General features: G+C 35.7%; 1 protein-coding gene across 1 annotated transcript in view; it reads left to right on the forward strand.

Annotated features, from left to right (window-relative positions):
- The window catches only part of CNTN5 (contactin 5), a 1,092,962-nt gene that overhangs the window by 949,653 nt on the left and 122,807 nt on the right, over positions 1 to 20,502 (forward strand). The window contains exons 14-15 of the mRNA XM_005872208.2: positions 13,418 to 13,545; positions 15,536 to 15,711. Coding sequence (XP_005872270.1) covers positions 13,418 to 13,545; positions 15,536 to 15,711 — 304 coding nt within the window. The remainder of the gene's footprint in view (positions 1 to 13,417; positions 13,546 to 15,535; positions 15,712 to 20,502) is intronic.

Consider the following 20,502-nt stretch of genomic DNA (forward strand, 5'->3'; position numbering starts at 1 on the left):
TTCATTATATTCCACAAATGAGTGAGATCATGTGATATTTATCTTTCTCTGACTGGCTTATTTTGCTTAGCATAATGCTCTCCAGTTCCATCCATGCTGTTGCAAATGTTAAGAATTCCTTCTTTTTTATAGCGGCATAGTATTCCATTGTGTAATGTACCACAGTTTTCTAATCCACTCATCTGCTGATGGGCACTTAGGCTGTTTCCAGATTTTAGCTATTGTAAATTGTGCTGCTATGAACATAGGGGTGCATATATCTTTTCTGATTGGTGTTTCTGATATCTTGGGATATATTCCTAGAAGTGGGATGACTGGATCAAATGGAAGTTCCATTTTTAATTTTTTGAGGAAACTCCATACTGTTTTCCACAGTGGCTGCACCAGTTTGCATTCCCACCAGCAGTGCAAGAGGGTTCCTTTTTCTCCATAGCCTTGCCAGCACTTGTCGTTTTAAATGGTCATCTTTCAACTAAAACACTTGACCAGGAATATGAAATTTAAAACAAATTCCTATTATTTCAGCCAGTTTTATGATACTATATAAATATTATTACATTTAAATATATGAGTGATCCCCATTTTGTCTCTCAGCTAAAGTGAATACCATTTAAGTAGTTAGATTTGTATTCACAATCAGATCATTCTCACCAAAAATATTACATTTTTTCTCTTCTTCCATAGTAGGTTATATTTAAATTGTCTAGCTAATATCCTTGAATGTCTCCATTAATATAAACATCTACCACACTTATGTTCACCCAGGACACCCCTCTCACTCTGGCCTTTTCTCTGTCCCTGGGCCCAAAGGCATTCTAGTGTCAGGGCCTGTGTACCTGCTATTCCCGACAAGAATATTCTTCTCCCGATCTGAGAGGCTGTCTACTTATCATTTAGATCTTAGCTTAATGCTGCTGTATAAAATGACCTCTCCAGCCTTCCTAGTGAAAGAACATGGCACAGCGCCTGGCCCGTAACAGGCACTCCACAAACAGTAGCCATGATTATTTGTAATGTTAAACGAGAAATGCCACTTCAATGCGTTTGATTAGCCTCAGCACAATGGAAGCCACTTGGTACATTTGTAGTTTTTACAACCACCGGATAAATATTATTATCCCTCATTTTACAATTAGATTATTCAGAGAGATTAAATTGTTTGCCCAAGGTCATGGCCCATAACCTGCAGAGTCTGTTTCTCTAAAAAAACAACAACACACTCATGTGTTGGATTTCTTTTGAACCACATAAGTTTTGATTAAAAGAAATAAAATGTGTAAATGATGTCATTTTATTGGACTTATACATACAGAAATTAAGATGGTTAGGCTAGTAGAGTTTTCTGATTCAATTATCCTCACAAACCTTTCTATTTGTGGCACCAGTGCCTAGACCCAACTGAAAATTTAAATTATGCTTCATTTTTTTTCATTTTTCCTAGTCGATAGCAAGTTAAAATTCCTTAAATACTTAGAGTTGTTTTATACTACTCAAATTAGCTCTTGAGTCTTGTTAGTAGCCACGTTGTTTCACGTAGGAGAAAAGGAATCAGTGACTATCTGAAAGGCGCTGAGCTATGTTTTATATTCTTATATGTCATCCCCAGAAGAGGACAGTGCCCTGCATGTCTAGGGTTGGGTGCAAATTAGAAGTTGGGTGTTGGGAACCTGTCTTATTCTGAGATGGATTTTAATGAGATAGAAACTTCAAGGTCGCTCTCAGAAAAAAAGAAAAAAGAAAAGAATGCAGGCTGATTCTCAGGGCTCACAGTAAGATAAAGGAAATCTAGCCTGAGACTAAGAAAAAGCTTTGGAGTTTAGGTAAATAGGTGAAAAGTGCCTTAGAAATTCAGTCCACATTCTTTATTTTACAGATGAGGGAGAGAAGGCATAGAATTAAAATAAAGGTCAATTGACAAGTGAAATCAGGAGTGGGGTTTTGTGCTGACTGCCCTAATGCATTTTACTTTACCCTACTCTGCCACTCATAAAAATCAATTACCGGATGTTGATTTGACTCTGTTCAAAAAGTCACTTGAGCTAAATAGTGGAAGAGCTGCTCTCCAGGAGAGAACTAATACAAAAAAATAATAAAGTGCATTTTTTAATAATAAAGAGCTGAGCCATGGTCCAGCTTCCTAATTAGGTCAGGGTAATTTAAAATGGACTAAAAACCATCCCAGGGGGTGATATAAAAATTCATAATTTTGCCCTAGATGCTATCCCTGTGACCTTAGAGGTTTCAGAAGAGCAATAATTTAGCCTCACTTCCTATGAGATCTAGATATTTATACAGACAGCAGACTGTACAGAAAAGAAAATGCAAAAACAAAAACTCAAGGAGTATAAAGATTTCAACTTTTTATAAATACCTGTCCTTTTCTTCTTAAGTCTTCTTTAAGAAATACTGACAGATTTTATGTCTCTGTTAATGTGAAATGACAGATTATTCATTTCAGGACACTGCGAAAAGCCACAGGATAAATGATTCAATGCAACCTCAACTATGGTTTTTGACTTTAAAAGTTCTCAGTTTGGGGATATATCCAATTTCACAGCTTCTTTCAATTTTGGAAACAGCTCCGTGGAAAAAATTTAGAATCCAGTCCACAGTCACTCCAAAAGCATTTACCCAGTTCTGTTGTGCATGGTTTTAATATCTCTCACTTTCTAAGATCAATTTCTCATTAGTGCTAAGCCAAATGCTTCCAGGGGAAAATGAAGAAATGCGGTTAGTTGAGACGGATTTTTACCAAACTATTCAACTGCCTATAAAGAAGAAATAACTTTAATAAAATAGAAAGAAAATGTTATAAATACTCACAGGTTTATATCTAGCTAATAAATAGTGGTATTCAAAGTATGGTTTGAAAGAAGAATATCCATTAAATTTTTTAGTAGCTTTGTATTGCTAATAAGGAAAAAGTGAAACATTCATGCTAATAGACACATCATAGCACTATGTAGCTAAACCAGTGAAAATAATGAAAAAAAAAATTAACAGTGAAAATAAAGACAGGAATTTCAATCCTATCACATCAAGTGAACACAAAATGCCTTACTACCCCCTTCTACACTTTTACTCTTGCTTCCCTACAGTGGTTAAAGAGCCAAAAACTCTCTTCATGGATCCTCATGGGAAAATGTGGTGTGATAAATTAATTCACACTAAAATGTGGTGATTAACCAGATACTCATAAGGAATCGGAGTCCTGTTTAACCACCACTTGTTGACTACTTATTGTGCTAGTATAATGCTCATTTCCTTCCTCAAGTAAGTTTCAGTCTAGGGAAAACATAATATGCGGAGGTCTGGCACACTGTGGAATGTACGAGAAGCATAAGAGGACAGAGGAATAATGATATATGAGTAGGAAGATAGTAACCGAGGGTCAGGGAACATCACCCAGACATAATTGGAGCAACAACAACAAAAAGATTAGGGAATAATAAGTAATCTTCCAGACAGCTATGAGACTGGGAAGCAGGAAAAGTCTTGTCCAGGTGGGGGAAAACTATTTGCAAAGATCCAAGACACAGGATCTTCAGAGAATGACAAGCAGCTTATTACGAATGGAAGGTAAGATCGGTGTAGATGTGAGAAAGCAGCAAGGAATCTGATATGAGAATAGAAAGGCAGGGAGAGGTTACAAAGGATGTCATAGGTCCCGCCAAGGAGTTTGGATTTTATCCTGAATGGAGTGTGGAGACATGGATGGGCAGTAAGTCAGTTGCTAACATTATCATATGACACATTGTGAAGGCAGTGGCACCAACACGTTTGATTTTTGTAGTTGTTTTTTAATTGATTTCAGAGAGAGGAATGGAGAGGGATAAAGAGATAGAAATATCAATGATGAAAGAGAATCATCTATCAGCTGCTTCCTGCACATCCCCTACCGGAGTTCAAGCCCCCAACCCGGGCATGTGCCCTGACTGGGAATCGAACCATGACTTCCAGGTTCATAGGTCAACGCTCAACCACTGAGCAACACTGGCTGGACATCATAATTAAATGGGAAATGGCCTGCTACTGGAGGCAGAGGAAGCAGAATGACAATAATATAGATGGATTATAATGAGCTCAAATAAGGTGTGGTAGTGAGAGAAACTGGTTAAGCCCAAACCCAAAGCTCCAAGCAAAGCTGTGAGGCACCTGGCATTCAGAAGACTCCTAAAAACTCAGGAATTGGATAGCTCCTCCAGAGCCAGGTAGCTGAGCCAGTCTTGCTTGTGGAAGTATCTGACCAGCACAGCGTCACCTTCCCCATCCACACCGCCTCGCCTCTGTGTATGTAAGAGCATATTAGAGAGAGAAAGACATTGTTTGCAGGCTTTTTCTTTCACTCCTCACCTCCAAACTCAAGTGAGGGGAAGGTTACAAGGACTCAAAGAAATGATAAGACTAGTTCTTTTATTCCTTGATTGAACTTTGCTTAGGCAACAGACTTGCTGATGGGCTCCTGGCCCTGCTTAAATAGGGGAGCGCGTAACTGGAGAGAGGTGACAGACAGCAGAAAGGTGGCAGCGGGAGAGAAGCCTACACTCCCACCATTTAGAAGGCAAGAGGATGTTCGGTTCCCAGGGGTTGGACAGACTTTGGAGAAGGTTGGCAAGCACAAACTTGCTGGGCTCCATGAGCTGTCAGAGCTGGAAAAGGTGGGGTCTAAAGAGGAGACTGCATGAGGGGACTCTGCAGTGAGGAGACCCAAAGACTCATAGATGTGCTCACAGAGCCAGTGTTAAAGGATCTGCTTCCACAGTGGCCTGGGGGACAGTAGCTTTTCCCAGAGTGACAGGTGCACCCCAGTAAGAACCACAACAGAAATTGAGTAAGGGACCCTGGTCCCTTTCCAGCTCTCTCCTCCCTACTCTGACACACAGAGAAGAAGAACTGGGAAAAGGAGGAGAAAAGCTGTGAAGAGAGACCATTCTCCATGCTCCTTGCAGCCTCAGTGTCCTGGGTCCAAGCCATTTCTCCATGCTAAGGTAAGGTTGAGGAGGAGGAGAGCAGGAAATCAGAGAGAACTTTTGCCTTTGTAACAACTGAAAGTTATTTAAAAGCTATGAGACCTTCTTGGCTGTCTGAAGGAAGTGGAAATGTGTTTTTGACAGAACATGGTTAAAGGCAGTGATTAGAAAAAGTAAAACCACCTCACGTTTGATCCTCACTGCATCTAGACTCTCCAGTAAGCCAGAAAAAGGGAATAGATTCAACTTGACCAACTTGTATTGAGGGAAAAGGTAAATGATGATTTCTGAGGTAACAGTCTGAATTATGCCCTGAGCTTTAAAAAAGAAATAGTCTAAGCTTTCCTTCTCTGGGCACAGTTACCTCATCTATAAAACAAAGGATTTTTCTGGTGATTCCTAATCTTGTTTTCATCCCAGAATCCCTTGAGAATCTGAGGAAATTTACATCTGAGGAACCTTACTGATCAAGTGGAAGAGTGTATGGATTTCTCTACAAAATAGGTACATGCACACCCAGAATTTTTCATGCGAATTCACATAAAATAGGTTTCATTGGAGTGAGAGGCTGATTTCATGGAAACGGAGTGTAGTTCTGTAGATGTTAAGTTTGATGAGCCCCTGACAAATTCTTGTAGAAATATTCTTCAGAACAAGAACAAGATAAGTGCGTGGTGTGTGTGTGTGTGTGTGTGTGTGTGTGTGTGTGTGTGTGTGTGCGTGTGTGTGTGTGTGTGTGTGTGTTTTGTTTATTTGCTTGTTTGTTTTTGGGGGGAGTTGTTTGGTTTGGTTAATTACAAGCACTTAATATCCAACCCTGGCAAAGAGGCAGCCTCCTTTCTCACCCCTTTTCAGAGCCTGCAGGTTGTGAAACTTTCAGTGGCTTAGCACAAAGGGGCCTGCGGTTTCTTCAGGTTGCTTGCAGTGATGCTCAGAGCCAGGGATGAGGCCCATTAATTAAAGTGACTTCTGCACTTGGTGTTCCTCTCGCTTCATAAAGGCTGTCATCCATGTCTTTCTGGGTCACCTCACTTCTTCCTTCCAGCTCAACTGCATCTAAAGGGAAGAGCACGCTGGCGGCCCAGCCCCCTTGAGTGCCTATGGCCCTTCGCTTTGAAAATACTTTACTGATCAAGTTGAAGAGTTTGAATTTCTCTCATTTCCATCATCTACAGGAAACATGTGTCTTCTCTTGTTACCCTCGAGTTTCCACTTCTGTCAGCTTCTATTGTAGGTCAGAGCTGCCACCAAGCGTATGATCTTATGCAAAGCTTTCTTTTGATGTTTCCTTTGGATCGATGTGGAGTAGCTGAAAGTGCAGAACAAATTTTAGAAACCAGCAGGCCTGGCCTAAAATCCTGGTAGCTATTTCAGTCCTTTGTGCCTCATTTTCTTTCTCTTCCTTTATCAAATGAGTTTAATAATATATCCTGGGGTCTTTGTAAGAAATAAAGTATTGAATGAGCTTTGTATAGGGCCTGGCAAATTATAGAAGCATAACAAATATTATCAAAACAAACTATATGCCATCTTATTTTTTCAAAGTGACTTGTAGTTCTCAGGGCATCCATTTCTTCATCTATAATCGATTTAAAGTATATTCTGTTTAATTCAGTCCCCACTTATTGAGTACCAATTACTGTGGAGTTTGTAAAGATAAGGAATGAAGGAGGTTACAAATTAGAAGTCACAGACAGACAAACAACAAATCAGAGTATGACCGAAATCAGGGTTTTGCCACTTGATGAATAGTCTTGAATAAGATAATAAATGATGATGAACCACAGTATTCTCACCAGTAAATGAGACTAATACTCAACCCCCATAGTAGTTAGAAGTGTTATGTGAAATAAAGTGTTGGAGGTTCTATGATGCCTGAAACATAAAAAGTGATCAGGAAATGTTTATCAGCAGAACAATGCGAAGACCATAGATAGATCTGAGGCTCTTTTAATTTTTCAAATATCTCACCGCAGAGTTTATCAAAAATAATAAAATATACCTATATCCATAAAAAGTTTTTTTTGCTATAAAATATTTTGAAAACTTTTTATAACTTTATCATTGAAACTGTTAATATAATAGTAACATTTTTATAATATATTGTGGTAGTAGCTTTTTATATAACAATGGAAAAGAAAAGTTGAATTTGACTAATTGTTGCAATATTACATTAGATTATTTTCAACATTGTGCTTATTTTTGATTGTTTGAGCCACTAATTTCTTTCAGATCTCATATCTTTATGTAAGTCCTTGAAAATGCTGAAACTATAATGCTCAAAGGATAAAACCCCCTGTCTGAGTGAACTAAGGAAAAGGGAGGCAAATGCTGTGACGGAGTTCTGAGGAAGCAAAAATGAAGGCAGGAATAATTCTAAGTAAAGAGGATTAAGGAGGAGTTCAGCTAGATGGTATATTTGAGCAGTGAAAGATAGGCAGGTATCTGACCATTAAAGGTATGTGGTCTTATATGACTGGAGCAATGGACTCCAAATAGAGGTTTGAACAATTCAGAGATGTGCAGGAGATCCCACGGGATGGGAGGAGGGAAAGAAGAAGTGCTATAACGTATTTGCTTTTACTAATAATTATAATGTCTAATTATTGTCTGTTTACAATGTACCTAATATAATAGTTCAGATAAGCAATTATGGAAAAAATGGAATAAACTTATCAATAATAGGTCATCTTTACCTACTTCTCTCCCCAACCAATATAAGGGTAAGATTTACTAATTTTTAACTATCAAATGAGATGTAAAAGCAGTGGGTCAATTGATTATAAAGCTAGTACAAAGGTTAAAAGACAAAGGTAGAGCAATCATGTGTGACTATAATAATAAATCAAGGAATACACACAGACCCACAAAAAAAAAAGGTAAAAATAATGACAGAAAGATAACAGTGGAGAGAATGAGTAAAAATTGTAGTGATTTTATAATGTCTTTGAACTTAAGCTACCAATAACTTTAAAAAGACTACTATGAAATAGAGATAGGCCCATACATAGAGAGCAGGCTGACAGCTCTCGGCGGGGAGGGATGGGGGGCTGTGTGTGTGTACGGTGGGACTGAGAAAAAAGAGAAAGAACTCATGGGCATGGACAAGGGCAACAGTGTAGTGATTGTGGGGAGGAGGGGTGAGTAGAGGTAGAGGAGGGTATTTGAGGGATAAATGGTGATGGGAAAAATAAAATAAAATGGAAAAAAAAGACTGGTACGAACATAGCTTGGCATATATGAAGCATGTGGTAACCACATATCAAAAATCTGTAAAAGATTTACAAGAAATAAAAAAGGAATCTAAACATAATCCATAAAGAGTCATCAACATACAAGAGAAGAGAGCAAGAAAATAAAAAATAGAGAACTATAAAAAATTTTCAGAAAATAATAAAATAGCAATAACTACATACCTATCAATAATTTATTTAAGTGCAAATGGGCTAAATGCTACAATTAAAAGACATAGGGTGGTTAAATGGATACAAAATCAAAACCCATATATATGTGTGTAATGTCTTGTCTAATTAGCATATTACCCTTTTATTATTATAGATATGTTTATAGGCACAACATATACTCACACATAATATGTTTATACTGTATATGTATGTATATACACACATATATACATACATACATATATACATATATACATATGTATTCATGTGTGTGTGTGTGTGTGTGTATGTGTGTATATATATATTGCCTACAAGAGACTAAAACTGAAAGACACACAGAGACTGAAAGTAAAGAAATGGAAAAAATATTTTATGCAAATAGAAACCAAAAAAATTAAAAAGCTGAGGTAGCAATACTGATACCAGACAAAATAGACTTTAAAATAAATACTATAATAATGGACAAAAAAAGAATTTTATAATATAAAGGGATCAATCTAACAAGAGGATATAACTCTTGTGAACATCTATGTACCTCATTTAGAAGCCCCTATATATAGAAAGCAAATACTGTTAAACCTTTAGCCAGACTCATCAAGGAGAGGGCCCAAATAAATAAAATCGGGAATAAAAAAGAAGTGACAACGGACACTACAGAAATACAAAGATTGATAAGAAAATAGGATGAAAAAATTGTATTGTATGCCAACAAATTGGACAACCTGGAATAAATGGATAAATGTATAAAAATACTCAATCTTCCAAGACTGAATCAGCAAGAACCAAAATCTGAACACACTGATAACTACTAAAGTACTAAATGAGTAGTCAAAAACTCCCAACAAACAAGGTCCTGTACTAGATGGCTTTACAAGGCAATTTACCAAACATTCAAATAGTTAACACCTATTCTTCTCAAACGATTTAAAAAAAAACTGAAAAGTAGGAAAAGTTCCTAGACTCATTTTTTGAGGCCAGCAATATCCTGATACCGAACCCAGATAAAGAAGATAAGACACTACAAAAAAAAAAAAAAGAAAGAAAATGCAAGCCAATATCTCTGAAAAACATAGATGCAAAAATTATCAACAAAATATTAACAAACCCAATTCAACAATACATTAAAAAATACCCAATGATGAAGTGGGATTTATTCCTGGAATGCGAAATTGGTTGAATATCTATATATCAATTAATATGATACACCACATAAACAAAATGATGGATAAAAATTATATGATCTAATCAATAGATGCAGAAAAAGCTTTTCACAGAATTCAACATCTGTTTATGATAAAAATTCTAAGTAAAGTAGGATTGGAGGGGGTATACCCAAACATAATTAAGTCCATATGTGACAGAGTCACAGCAAACATTTTACTCAATGGGAAAAAGCTAAAAGCTTTTTCTTTAAAATCAGGGACAAGAAAGGATAAAGATGTCCACTTTCATCACTTTTATTCAACATAGTATTAGAAGTCCTAGCCACAGCAATCAGACAAGAAAACTAAATAAAAGGCACCCACATTGGAAAGGAAATCATATCATTATTTGCATTTAACATGAAATTATATTTACAGAACCCTAAAGATTGAGGGAAGGCGAGGGGTGAGGGGGTAAGAAATCTACCAAAGGACTTGTATGCATGCATATGAGCATAACCAATGGACACAGGTTGAGGGGGGAGGTGAGGGCATGTGTGGGGGGTGGGGGCAGCTGGGGGAGAAGTCAATGGGGAGAAAAGGAGACTTATGTAAACAATAATTTAAATTAAAAAAAAAATATTCCACAAAAGACTACTAGAACTTATAAATGAATTCAATAAAGTAGTAGGATACAAAATCAATATTCAGAAATCAGTTACATTTTATACACCAATATTGAACTTTCAGAAAATTTAGAAAACAATCCCATTTACAGTTGAATAAAAAAGAATAAAATATCTAAGACTAAATATAACTAAGTAGGTAAAAGACCTATACTCAAAATATAAGACATTGAAGAAAATGTAAATAAACGGAAACATATTCCATGCTCAGGAATATAAAAAATTGGCATAATCAAAATGTCCATATTACCCAAAAGCAACCTATAGATTCAATGCAATTCCTATTAAAATACCAATAAGATTTTTCACTGAACTAAAGCAAAAAAAAAATCACAAAATTTATATGGAATGACAAAAGACAAAATACCCAATGCAATCTGGAGAAAAAAGAACAAAGTTGGAGCTATCATACTACTTAATATCTAGCTATACTCCAAAGCAATAATAATCAAGACAGCATTTTACTGGCATAAAAACAGACACATAGATCACTGAAGCACAATGAAGAGCCTAGAAATAAACCCACACCTATATGATCAATATATGACAAAGGAGGCAAGAATATACAATGGGGTAAAGACAGTCTATGCAGCCAGCCAGCATGGCTCAGTGGTTGAGCATCGACCTATGAACCAGAAGGTCACGATTGGATTCCCAGTTTGTGTACTGGGTTGCAAGCTCGATCCCCAGTAGGGGACATGCAAGCTTAGTCTCAGTCAGGGCACATACTGTAGGCAACCGATCAATGTTTCTCTCTCACTTGAATCTCTCTCTCTCTCTCTCTCTCTCTCTCTCTCTCTCTCTTCCTCCCTCCCTCCCTGCCTCCCTCCCACCTTCCTTCCCTTGTTCTCTCTAAAATCAATAAAGAGAGCCAAGGTATCTCCAGGTCTAGACAGAAACAAATACAGAAATTAAGAGACCAGAATATACTAAGCATGACTAGATACTGGTTTGCATTTCTAAGAGCTCTCTTTACCCCCCAAAGACCTTCACCTCACCACTCCCTTACTACTCTAGTCCAAGTTCAAGGATGCCTCTTCAGGATTAATCCCCAAATCTGAAAATCCCAGATGTAGTAGTCACATGGTAATAATGGCAGAGGGGAGAAGATAGAAGCAGAAAACTGCAAGGAAGTATTTATTCAATATTCAATTTTCTAGTAATTAGGTATGCAAAAGCAAGACATTATAATGTAAATCTCATTCATTGCCTAATCTATTTTTTTATTTCTTAAGTTAAAAAATGAGCTCATCAGATAAGTATGTGATATATGAATCAGTAGACAGGCTTTTGGTTAAATGGCATTGCCACTTGACAGATATAAAACATCATAATATTTAAAATTCTTCATCCCCCAATGTATCAGTGGCCTAAAGTACAGGAGTGTTCATAAACTATCTTTAAAAGGAGAATATAATATGTTGTCTGCTGTCAGTGAGAAAGGACTTATCTTAAATCAAGAGCTGAAGTAGTGCCTTTTCTAAGATACATTTCTTTCTTTAAAGGAGGTGAACTTTTAAGCCAAACCTCTCACTTACTAGGTTGGAATTACATAGGACAGTAAATCAAGATATTGACAATCTGTGGAGATTATAGTCATTTGGCTAAATTTAAATAGATTGTTATTCTCACAAGAGAATGCCTATTTATTTACAAAAATATATATAATTTTTTCTTTCAAATATATCTTTTTTGTAGCATTGTATTTGGGGGATTAAAGTGGAATGAATACATTATATTCCATTTTTATAGAAACCGAGCACTGTCTAAATAAATGAACAGAATTTTTGATGGACCATCTTGAATGGATTACATAACTTTTTAGATCACTGTTTTTCAAGTGTCTGAAGTTAATATCCCTCCTAGACATAAATTACAAAATAAAATCAGCTATTCCTAGTTTGCTTTGCTCCTGAATGTGTCTCCATTCTACGTGTTGTAAATCAAGTTTGATCTATATTAAAACAAGTTGATGTTTCAAGACTGATACCTTTATTGATGACAATATCTAAGTGCAAATTTGTAATATTCAGCAACCTAGAATCTAATCCAGTTGTTACAAAGAGCTCAATCATCTCAATAACTGTCAGGTCTGAGCAATTGGCAAGATTGAACCCACATTTTAAAATAACATAAAAGATGTTGACTAAACAGACTCAGCCATTTTTGTATCTTAAATAGTTTAATATTATCACATTGCTTGGCATAAACTATTATTTTCTGGACTAGGAGGATCCAATTTTAGGATTTTACGTTCGGTGGAGTCACTGGTTCTTACCAAAAGCAATATAGACTATTTCCTCTTTCCTAAAAGAAGTCAGTCCAAACTCTAGTGGCATATCAAATAAAACTACAACAGCCACCTCTATTATGTTTCAGGTTGCTTGAGTAGGTTGATGCACCAGTGAAATATATATTTCAGGAGCTTAGAAGAGAGAAAAGGACAAAAGTACTAATTAAATTTAAATCCGTATATTTCTGGAATGATGACTACACAGGAGAATACGGTAATTCTAAATGTCAACCTCATTTTCACTGAACTTTAAAAAATTTTTAATAATGCTGTAATTTTTCACCTTCATATAAGGCTCAAGGTCCATTTTTAACAAAGGTCTCAAAAGAGTCCACATGCAAAGTCAGGTATCATGTTTTTATGTTTAAAAAGTGCAATGTGAGCAGCCAGGTATGGGTCTCAGGTCTCATTTACATACCCTTGCTGCAGGAGTGGCACTGCAGAGAAACTCCCATAAATCATCTCCTGGCTGTACACAATTAATTTTACTTTCTGTACTTGCCCGCCTCTATGTTTTTATGCTGTTTCTTTTTATGTGTAATTGTTGGGGTTGCTCATGGTTTGAGGTGAAATACCCAAGCTTAATATTAAAATATTGCTGGATAATATTATAGTATAAGTTTTAATAACCCAATTCAAGGTCACCTTTTCCCACAAGTTTTAAAATTAACTGTCAAAAAGGTATCAAAAGAAAAATAACCTGTAACTTCCTAACCCTTTTATATATGAGAAGATATTAAGTGTTTTTCTGCATAATTTCTTGAAGGGTAAAACATTTCTACCATCACGGTGTGTTTTCCCCGCAATCTTGTATCTTGTTTATTGTTACCTTGGAAGTGATTTCAGACTTCATGAGAGTTTCTTACTACTTAGCTTATTTTCAATAAAACAAGGGAAAACACCCTTTTTTAATGATTTTCAGAATAGCTATTCTTCCAGACGGGAATCTTCGGATCCTAAATGCTTCTAAATCAGATGAGGGAAAGTACGTTTGCCGAGGGGAAAATGTCTTTGGTTCTGCTGAAATCATAGCTTCAGTATCTGTAAAAGGTAAGAAAATGTGGCTAAATATTTCATAAGCCTAATTTCATGGCCTTATCAGAAAGTGAATAGAAATAATATGCATGTATAGATGTATGTGTGCATGCTCCTGTTTATAAACTACATTGTAAAAATGGAACTAATATAGCCACATGGTCCCTTTCCATTATTTAGGGCACCATAAAGAAATGGAATTCTTGTTGGTAGAAATTTAAATTTTTTTCTTTGAACACAATATGTAAGAGGATGAAGACAGCTTGGTGAAGTTTTAGTTGGTGTCTCAAAATTTAAAAGTATGCTAACAGTATAAAAATATTTTTTTCTCTACCAAGATTAATTTTAGCAATAATCAGTAATATTCCCTTATTACCACTTCCACAGAGGATTTGGGGTAGAAAGGCAGGAGGAGGACATGGGTGTGGTATGTGGGAGTGAGCTCTCGGAGAAAGTGACATACCAGAGCTGTCCTTTGACATTTGCATCAATGGCATTTTTTACATAATGTCATTTTTTAACATTACAAATATTGCCTCTTAAATGTTTACTTGTAAAGTGAACTGGATGTCAAGCCTAGAACCTTCGAGACTACATGTCACTGCTTCATACTAAGAAAATCTTAGGTGGTGTCTTTGTTGGCAGAGGAATATTTTTAAAGTTGAACTCTACACTTAATTGATTTTTTTCCATTTGCGCATGTATTTTATAGTAAGTCATATTTGGGCCATAAAAAGGTAAAACTGTTAATTTATCTCATTCTTTAGAAATAGAAAAGTGAAATAGACAGCACTCCGATATTTTAGGGAATGGGCAAACATCACTAGAAGGAACATGATTTAAACGATGTCTTCATTTATTGCAGACACTACAGGAATCAGACTCTGCTTCTGCATCCAGTCTGTGTCTTATTCCTTCTCTGTGCTAAACAATGAGGCAGTGCTGGATCCAAGGACTTTCTTTTACAACAACAAAAATATTCTAGCACTTTCCAAAAAAAAAAAAATTCTTAAATGGAATATTTACTTACTGGGAATATTCTAATTCTTACAAAGGTTAAACCACAGTATGATGTGATTGTCCTCTCTGATGAAGCCAGAGATTAGATTGCCACATGGAATATCTGACTTCTAAAATGGCAACATTCATGGTGGCATTGCTTTCCTGGTATCACACCCACTTTCCTCTCGGTGACTATTCAGAAGAATGTTGTATATTAAAGGGTCTTAACCATCCCTGATGGTGCTTCATCAGATTGTGCTATTGTCAACAATAGAGCTGGAATAGGAAAATTGGGCTAATTGTTAATCATTTGTGTCAGTCTTCTTAAGGTATCTACAATTGGGATTCCAGGAAATAAAGACAACATCAAAATCCTAACTCCATCACTTCCCTACTTTATTCAAAATAGCAAGTTATATTGCAGTTATTTGATCACTGTCTTTTTAGAATAATTTTTTCTTTTTCAATAACAGTCAACATACAATATTATATTAGTTTTAGGTGTATAACACAGTCACTAAACATTTATATCTTACAAAGTTGATCACTATCTTAAGTAACCCTTAGATGCACGGCTCATATTAGCCTTTATTGGTTCAAAATTACCCTAAACCCTGTGAAAATGTACCCTTTTTTGTAATTTAACTTTATCTCACTTAGCATAATACTATCCACGTCCATGAATAAGCCAGTCAGAGAAAGACAAGTACCATATGATTTCAGTTATATGTGGAATCTAATGAACAAAGTAAACTAACAAGCAGAGTGGAGACAGACTCATGTACACAGAAAACAGACTGACAGCTGTCAGAGGGGCGGGGGTTAGAGGCTGAGTGAGAAGGGTGAAGGGATTAAGCAAAGGAAAAATAAAGACTCAGAAGGATCTGTATCTGGAACAACTTTATTGCGTAGATTCCTTGTTAAGTTTTTCTCTGTTATTTAAAATATAGAACGCAGGGAAATATTATGTGTGATATTAATTAATATATTTTTATTTCTGTAGAACCTACAAAAATAGAACTTACTCCTAAAAGAACAGAGTTAACAGTGGGAGAAAGCATTGTTCTTAACTGTAAAGCAATCCATGATGCTAGTTTGGATGTCACTTTCTACTGGACACTGAAAGGACAGCCTATCGATTTCGAAAAAGAAGGTGGACATTTTGAAAGCATCAGGGCCGTAAGTTAATACACTTTTATTTTTTGAGTAATAACAATTTTAGAAATTTAAGTTCAAATGTAAAAAACTTTCTTATCCATGTAATGCTAAGAAAACATAGGGGTAAAATCAATTTGATTTAAGCATATTTTTCCTTATTTTATATTAGGCCAAACTGAAAATAATAATAATTTAAAAAAACCCAGTAATAAATTGGTAATACTATATTATGCAAGTCTGGTTTATTTGCCTATTTTATTTACTCGATTAATATTGTCAACATTTCCACATTACTTCTCAAAAGTTATGTTGCTACATAAAGTGACTAGTGATATTTAAAGCATTCTTATGAATATTTATGATACAATAAATTAATGAAATAACCTGGCTTTCCTACTCCTTGAAAAAAGGTAATTTTGGGAGATTTTTAAATTTCTCACAGGCTATAGAGCTAAACATGCAACCCATAGTCAGAAAGGCATATTAGCCTTAGATAAACATTCACAAGCATACTCATTTCTTCCTCACCAAATATTTTCTTTGTGATGTCTTCTTTTGCTTTATATATCTACATGGCAATCCACTAAATGGAGTGGGAAATCTTTTTAACCAAATACTATAGAACCATCACAGTGTCTTTAGCCAATAGAGAAGTAAAAAACACCTCCTCCCACTCTTATTTAAGACTTAAAAGAGTATTTGACAGAGGGAGAAAGAAAGATGGATGGAATTAGGGAAGCAGAGAAAGATTGTGGCTGCTATATCCCATCTATATTTGCTAAAGGGATGGATCCAAATACAATTTATGCCTCCAAATCCAATTTGAAATGCTGTTGCATGCTTATTAACATCAGTTTATTTTTCTATAAACACTTTGGGAAGCACTGGAAAACCACAGCTATTATGAGCCCAAACAGATAAAACTCCGTTTGGATTGCATTTTATTATAACTGTAATGTAATACAGTGAAAAGTCCTGGACCCAAAGTCAGGAATTTTCTGGATCAATTTCCAGTTCAATCTTTAATCAGCTGTGTAACCAAAAGCCAGTCAATAACTTGACCTATTTGGGCATTAATCTTATAAAGTGAAACACTTGGACCAGATAATTTCTAAGATCCTTTCTCACTCTAGAATTTGATAAATTTATATTATAAGAATGAAATATGAATTCTCTTTGTTACATTTGCCAGTGTAACCAAAATTAAACATTTTCTTCCAAATTATCCATTTTATCCTGATTTACTTTGCAATAAATGGGTAAGACTATATAAATCAGAAACAATTACCAACATCATTATTCATATATCACTAAATAAATTAATTTTAATTGTTAATGGTTATGTTAAATACAAAATATTTAGGTCATATTAAATTAAACTCATTTTCCTCTAATTCGTTTTTCCTTTTTTCTTTTACCTTGAGTTGATAATTCCTTCAAGATTGTGAACAAATTTTATGCCATCATTGTCACAAAGAGAACCAGAAAAAATGATACAAAAATATTACATTTGAGAGCAAAACATTTACCATCAAAGATATAGCTTCTCTGGATTATCTGTAAACCTTCATTTTAAGTGATCAGATATATAACGTAAAAATATATCTAAAATGAATGTTGATTTTTCTTTATATAAGTGGGTCCCCACTTTATTTTAAAAATACTAATAGAGAAATCAATGGTCCTGATCAAATTATATGAATTCTGGGTTTTGTCTCTTAGACAGTACCACTTTGGTTTAATGTCATTCATTTGTATAGATAAATACCTGTAATCCCTTCCATAAAGTTGGCAGTTAATAGTACCTGTTGTAGTCCTCTTTACATATATGCTGTTCTTGCCCTTGAGAAGTACAAAATTTACTTTTTACTCCCTGTTAACCCATACTGTTACACGCCATGTTAAAATTAGGCTCTGGATGATGGACAGTGATAATAAACTACAGAATAGAAAATTAAAGCAAATTATCATATTGAGACGTGAGAAAAATATTTAGGTTTGGGTAATGTAGAACTTATCATTTTCAGTGGATTTAGAATAATTAATAGAAATACGTATGTGCTGTAAAAATTGAAAGCTTCAAAACTGCAAGGTGTCAAAGAAATTGCCTATCACTTTTTTCCCAGTTTCCTCAAACACTGATTGGATTCTGGATGGCTCCATATGTTTTAGGAGAAGAAATGAGAATGTTATTTAGAAGGGAGATTTGGGAAGGCCTCTGGACTTGTTAATACCTTCTGTTTGAAAGGCCAATTGAAGATTCTTGGAATAAGAGGGGTAGGACAGGGTTCAGAAGAGAAGCAAGTGGGGTGATCTGTGAATTTCAAAGGAGAACCCCTGAAGAGACCTTAGTGGGGCTCCAGGCCGGCCCAGCAGAGTAAGAAAGCCAGACAGAGTTCAGGGACTTACGCAGGAAGAGTAGTGTGCCTTTGAGCCCTCTCTAGATTAACTGCCTTGAGACCTGACCTACCAGTGCGTGATTGCATGAGTGTTATTCAGAAGAGAAAGGAGGGTATAACTTTTAAGCACATTAACACTACAGAGTGGCAAATGAATCAGCCAAATATCTACCCCCACCCCCCACAAAAAGATACCAATGCTGTTAATAAAGCATTTTCTGCTTAGTTAACTACTGCATTATTTCAGAGGTTTTAATATAATTAAATGCTGCATAAAATTCTGTTAAAACTTTTTACTATAAAATAGTTTATTTCTTTGCTTTTTTACACAAAATTGGATGTTCAGTTGAGCACAGTTTGAAACTGCCTTAGATGACATCTGAGACAGTCTGTTATTGGCAGACCCTTCCTTATTTTCTGGGGGTGTCATCTGAGTGATCTGTGGACTACAATGACTTCAGGATCACCGCTGGATAGAAATACCAAGTTGATTAGCCACCTCTGTTTTTACTCTAATAGGCAGATGGTTTCAAAAAGCAAAATTTGAAGACTCCTCTTCACTTTTTGTCAATGCAGTAAAATCAAGTAATGCCTCTGAAGTTATCCTATATAATAGAAGACTAATATGCAAATTGTCCCCTCCACCAGGAGTTTGACCTGGAGTTTGACCATTGGACGGGGCTGGCTGACCAACTCACCCAAGCCAGTCCTGCCCCTGATTGGCACCCCCCACCCTGATCAGGGGTGGGGCTGGCCGGCCAACCTCCCCCGTCCCCTCCCACCTGGGCCAGATCAGGACCGATGGGGGTGAGCCAGCCGGACCCCACCCATGCACAAATTTGTGCACCAGTCCTCTAGTCACATATAAAAAGACAGGCTTAGCCATCCAAGTCACCCAGGCCTCACTTTGTTTATTTAGATATCATCCACTAAAACGAACCTTCTGGTTATGGTACTTACTATGGTAGGGATACCAAGCTTTTTAATTTGTGTAGAAGCTCCATTTTTGATAGATGTTTTATCTTTATAATATACTTACATAGCATTATGGGTGATATGAAAATTACTAGCTCCTATAAAATGTGTTTAACCTTTATCAAATGTTCAAGTTACTAAAATGAGTATCTAAATTATTTTCAGAGCCTAAAAATACTCATCTTTTCTCAATATTGCAATTTTATCCACAGTGTTTGCTTTGTTTATTTCTTAAGAAACCTCTATTCAAATCTTGATAATTTTTTAAAAAATACCTCTATCTCACTCTTATATTCTTGTACTCTTCTCCCTTTTATTATTCATATTGATTTGTGGGGCCATTCCAATGAATTAAATTAGGAAGGATAATGGATTATGTCAGTCTTAACTGGGGACACCATAGGGCATTGTAGTAGATTCCACCGTTTGTTACCCAGAATCCCCTTTTAAAACTAAGGCACCCCTTCCCCCATCCAAGCCACTAAGACAGTTCCCAGCGGAGCCCCTCTCTAGGAATCATTCTCAGCCAATGAGAGTTGTCTCTTAATATCTTTTATCAAACATAGAGCATATGTAGAACTATTTAGGAAGGTGACATTTTAAATTTCCTACTTTCTCAATAAGTTTAACATTAAATTATATTATCATGAGGTAAATATCCCTCATCCATTGTAGAATTTGTGGGTTAATTATTCTCATTGCAGGAAATATTTTCATATATTCATCAAAAACCACTCACATCTATAAAGTTTATACTATGATTATATGGTTACATTTACATTATATAACTTCTTTTCTGCTAGTATTTATAAATGACTATTATGAACAATCTCCTTTGCCAAAAATATGTTTCTGTTATATGTATTTTTAAAATCAACCCTACAAATCAGACTCTTCAACATTTAGTTAATCACTTCAGAATAAATTTGAAAGTTTCATTATTCAATTAAGACCTAGGCTAAAATAATATTAATAACATTTTACATCATGAAGAGAACTTTTGCCCTTTCTCTCTCATACCTATTGTTTCATTTGATTTCCATAATAACATTATTAAATTATATATAAATGAAGAAACTGAGTCCCAGGAAGGAAGATGGGTGAAGGGTCTCACTTTTGGGGTTCTGAGCAACACAGACACAATGACCACACAGCCGCCACCATTATCATTGAAGCTTCATTGAGCTTAAAACTTCACAGCCATGAATGATATTCCAAATCTGGTTTGATGTTTCAAAGTAAAGACAGAAACTAGCTGTAACTCTTCACTATGCCATTTTGAAAATCGGAGACATAAAGAGATTGCTTCTTCTCTGCAGCCTCACCTCTAAGCTGGAAAGTGCAATCTATTTTTACCTTACTTCATTGATCACTATTAAAACATTGAAATTATATATTCTGTAACATCAACTCAACAAGTTGTGTGTGTGTATATACA

Source organism: Myotis brandtii, unplaced genomic scaffold, assembly GCF_000412655.1.
Source record: "Myotis brandtii unplaced genomic scaffold, ASM41265v1 scaffold37, whole genome shotgun sequence".
Taxonomy (NCBI): Eukaryota; Metazoa; Chordata; class Mammalia; order Chiroptera; family Vespertilionidae; genus Myotis; species Myotis brandtii.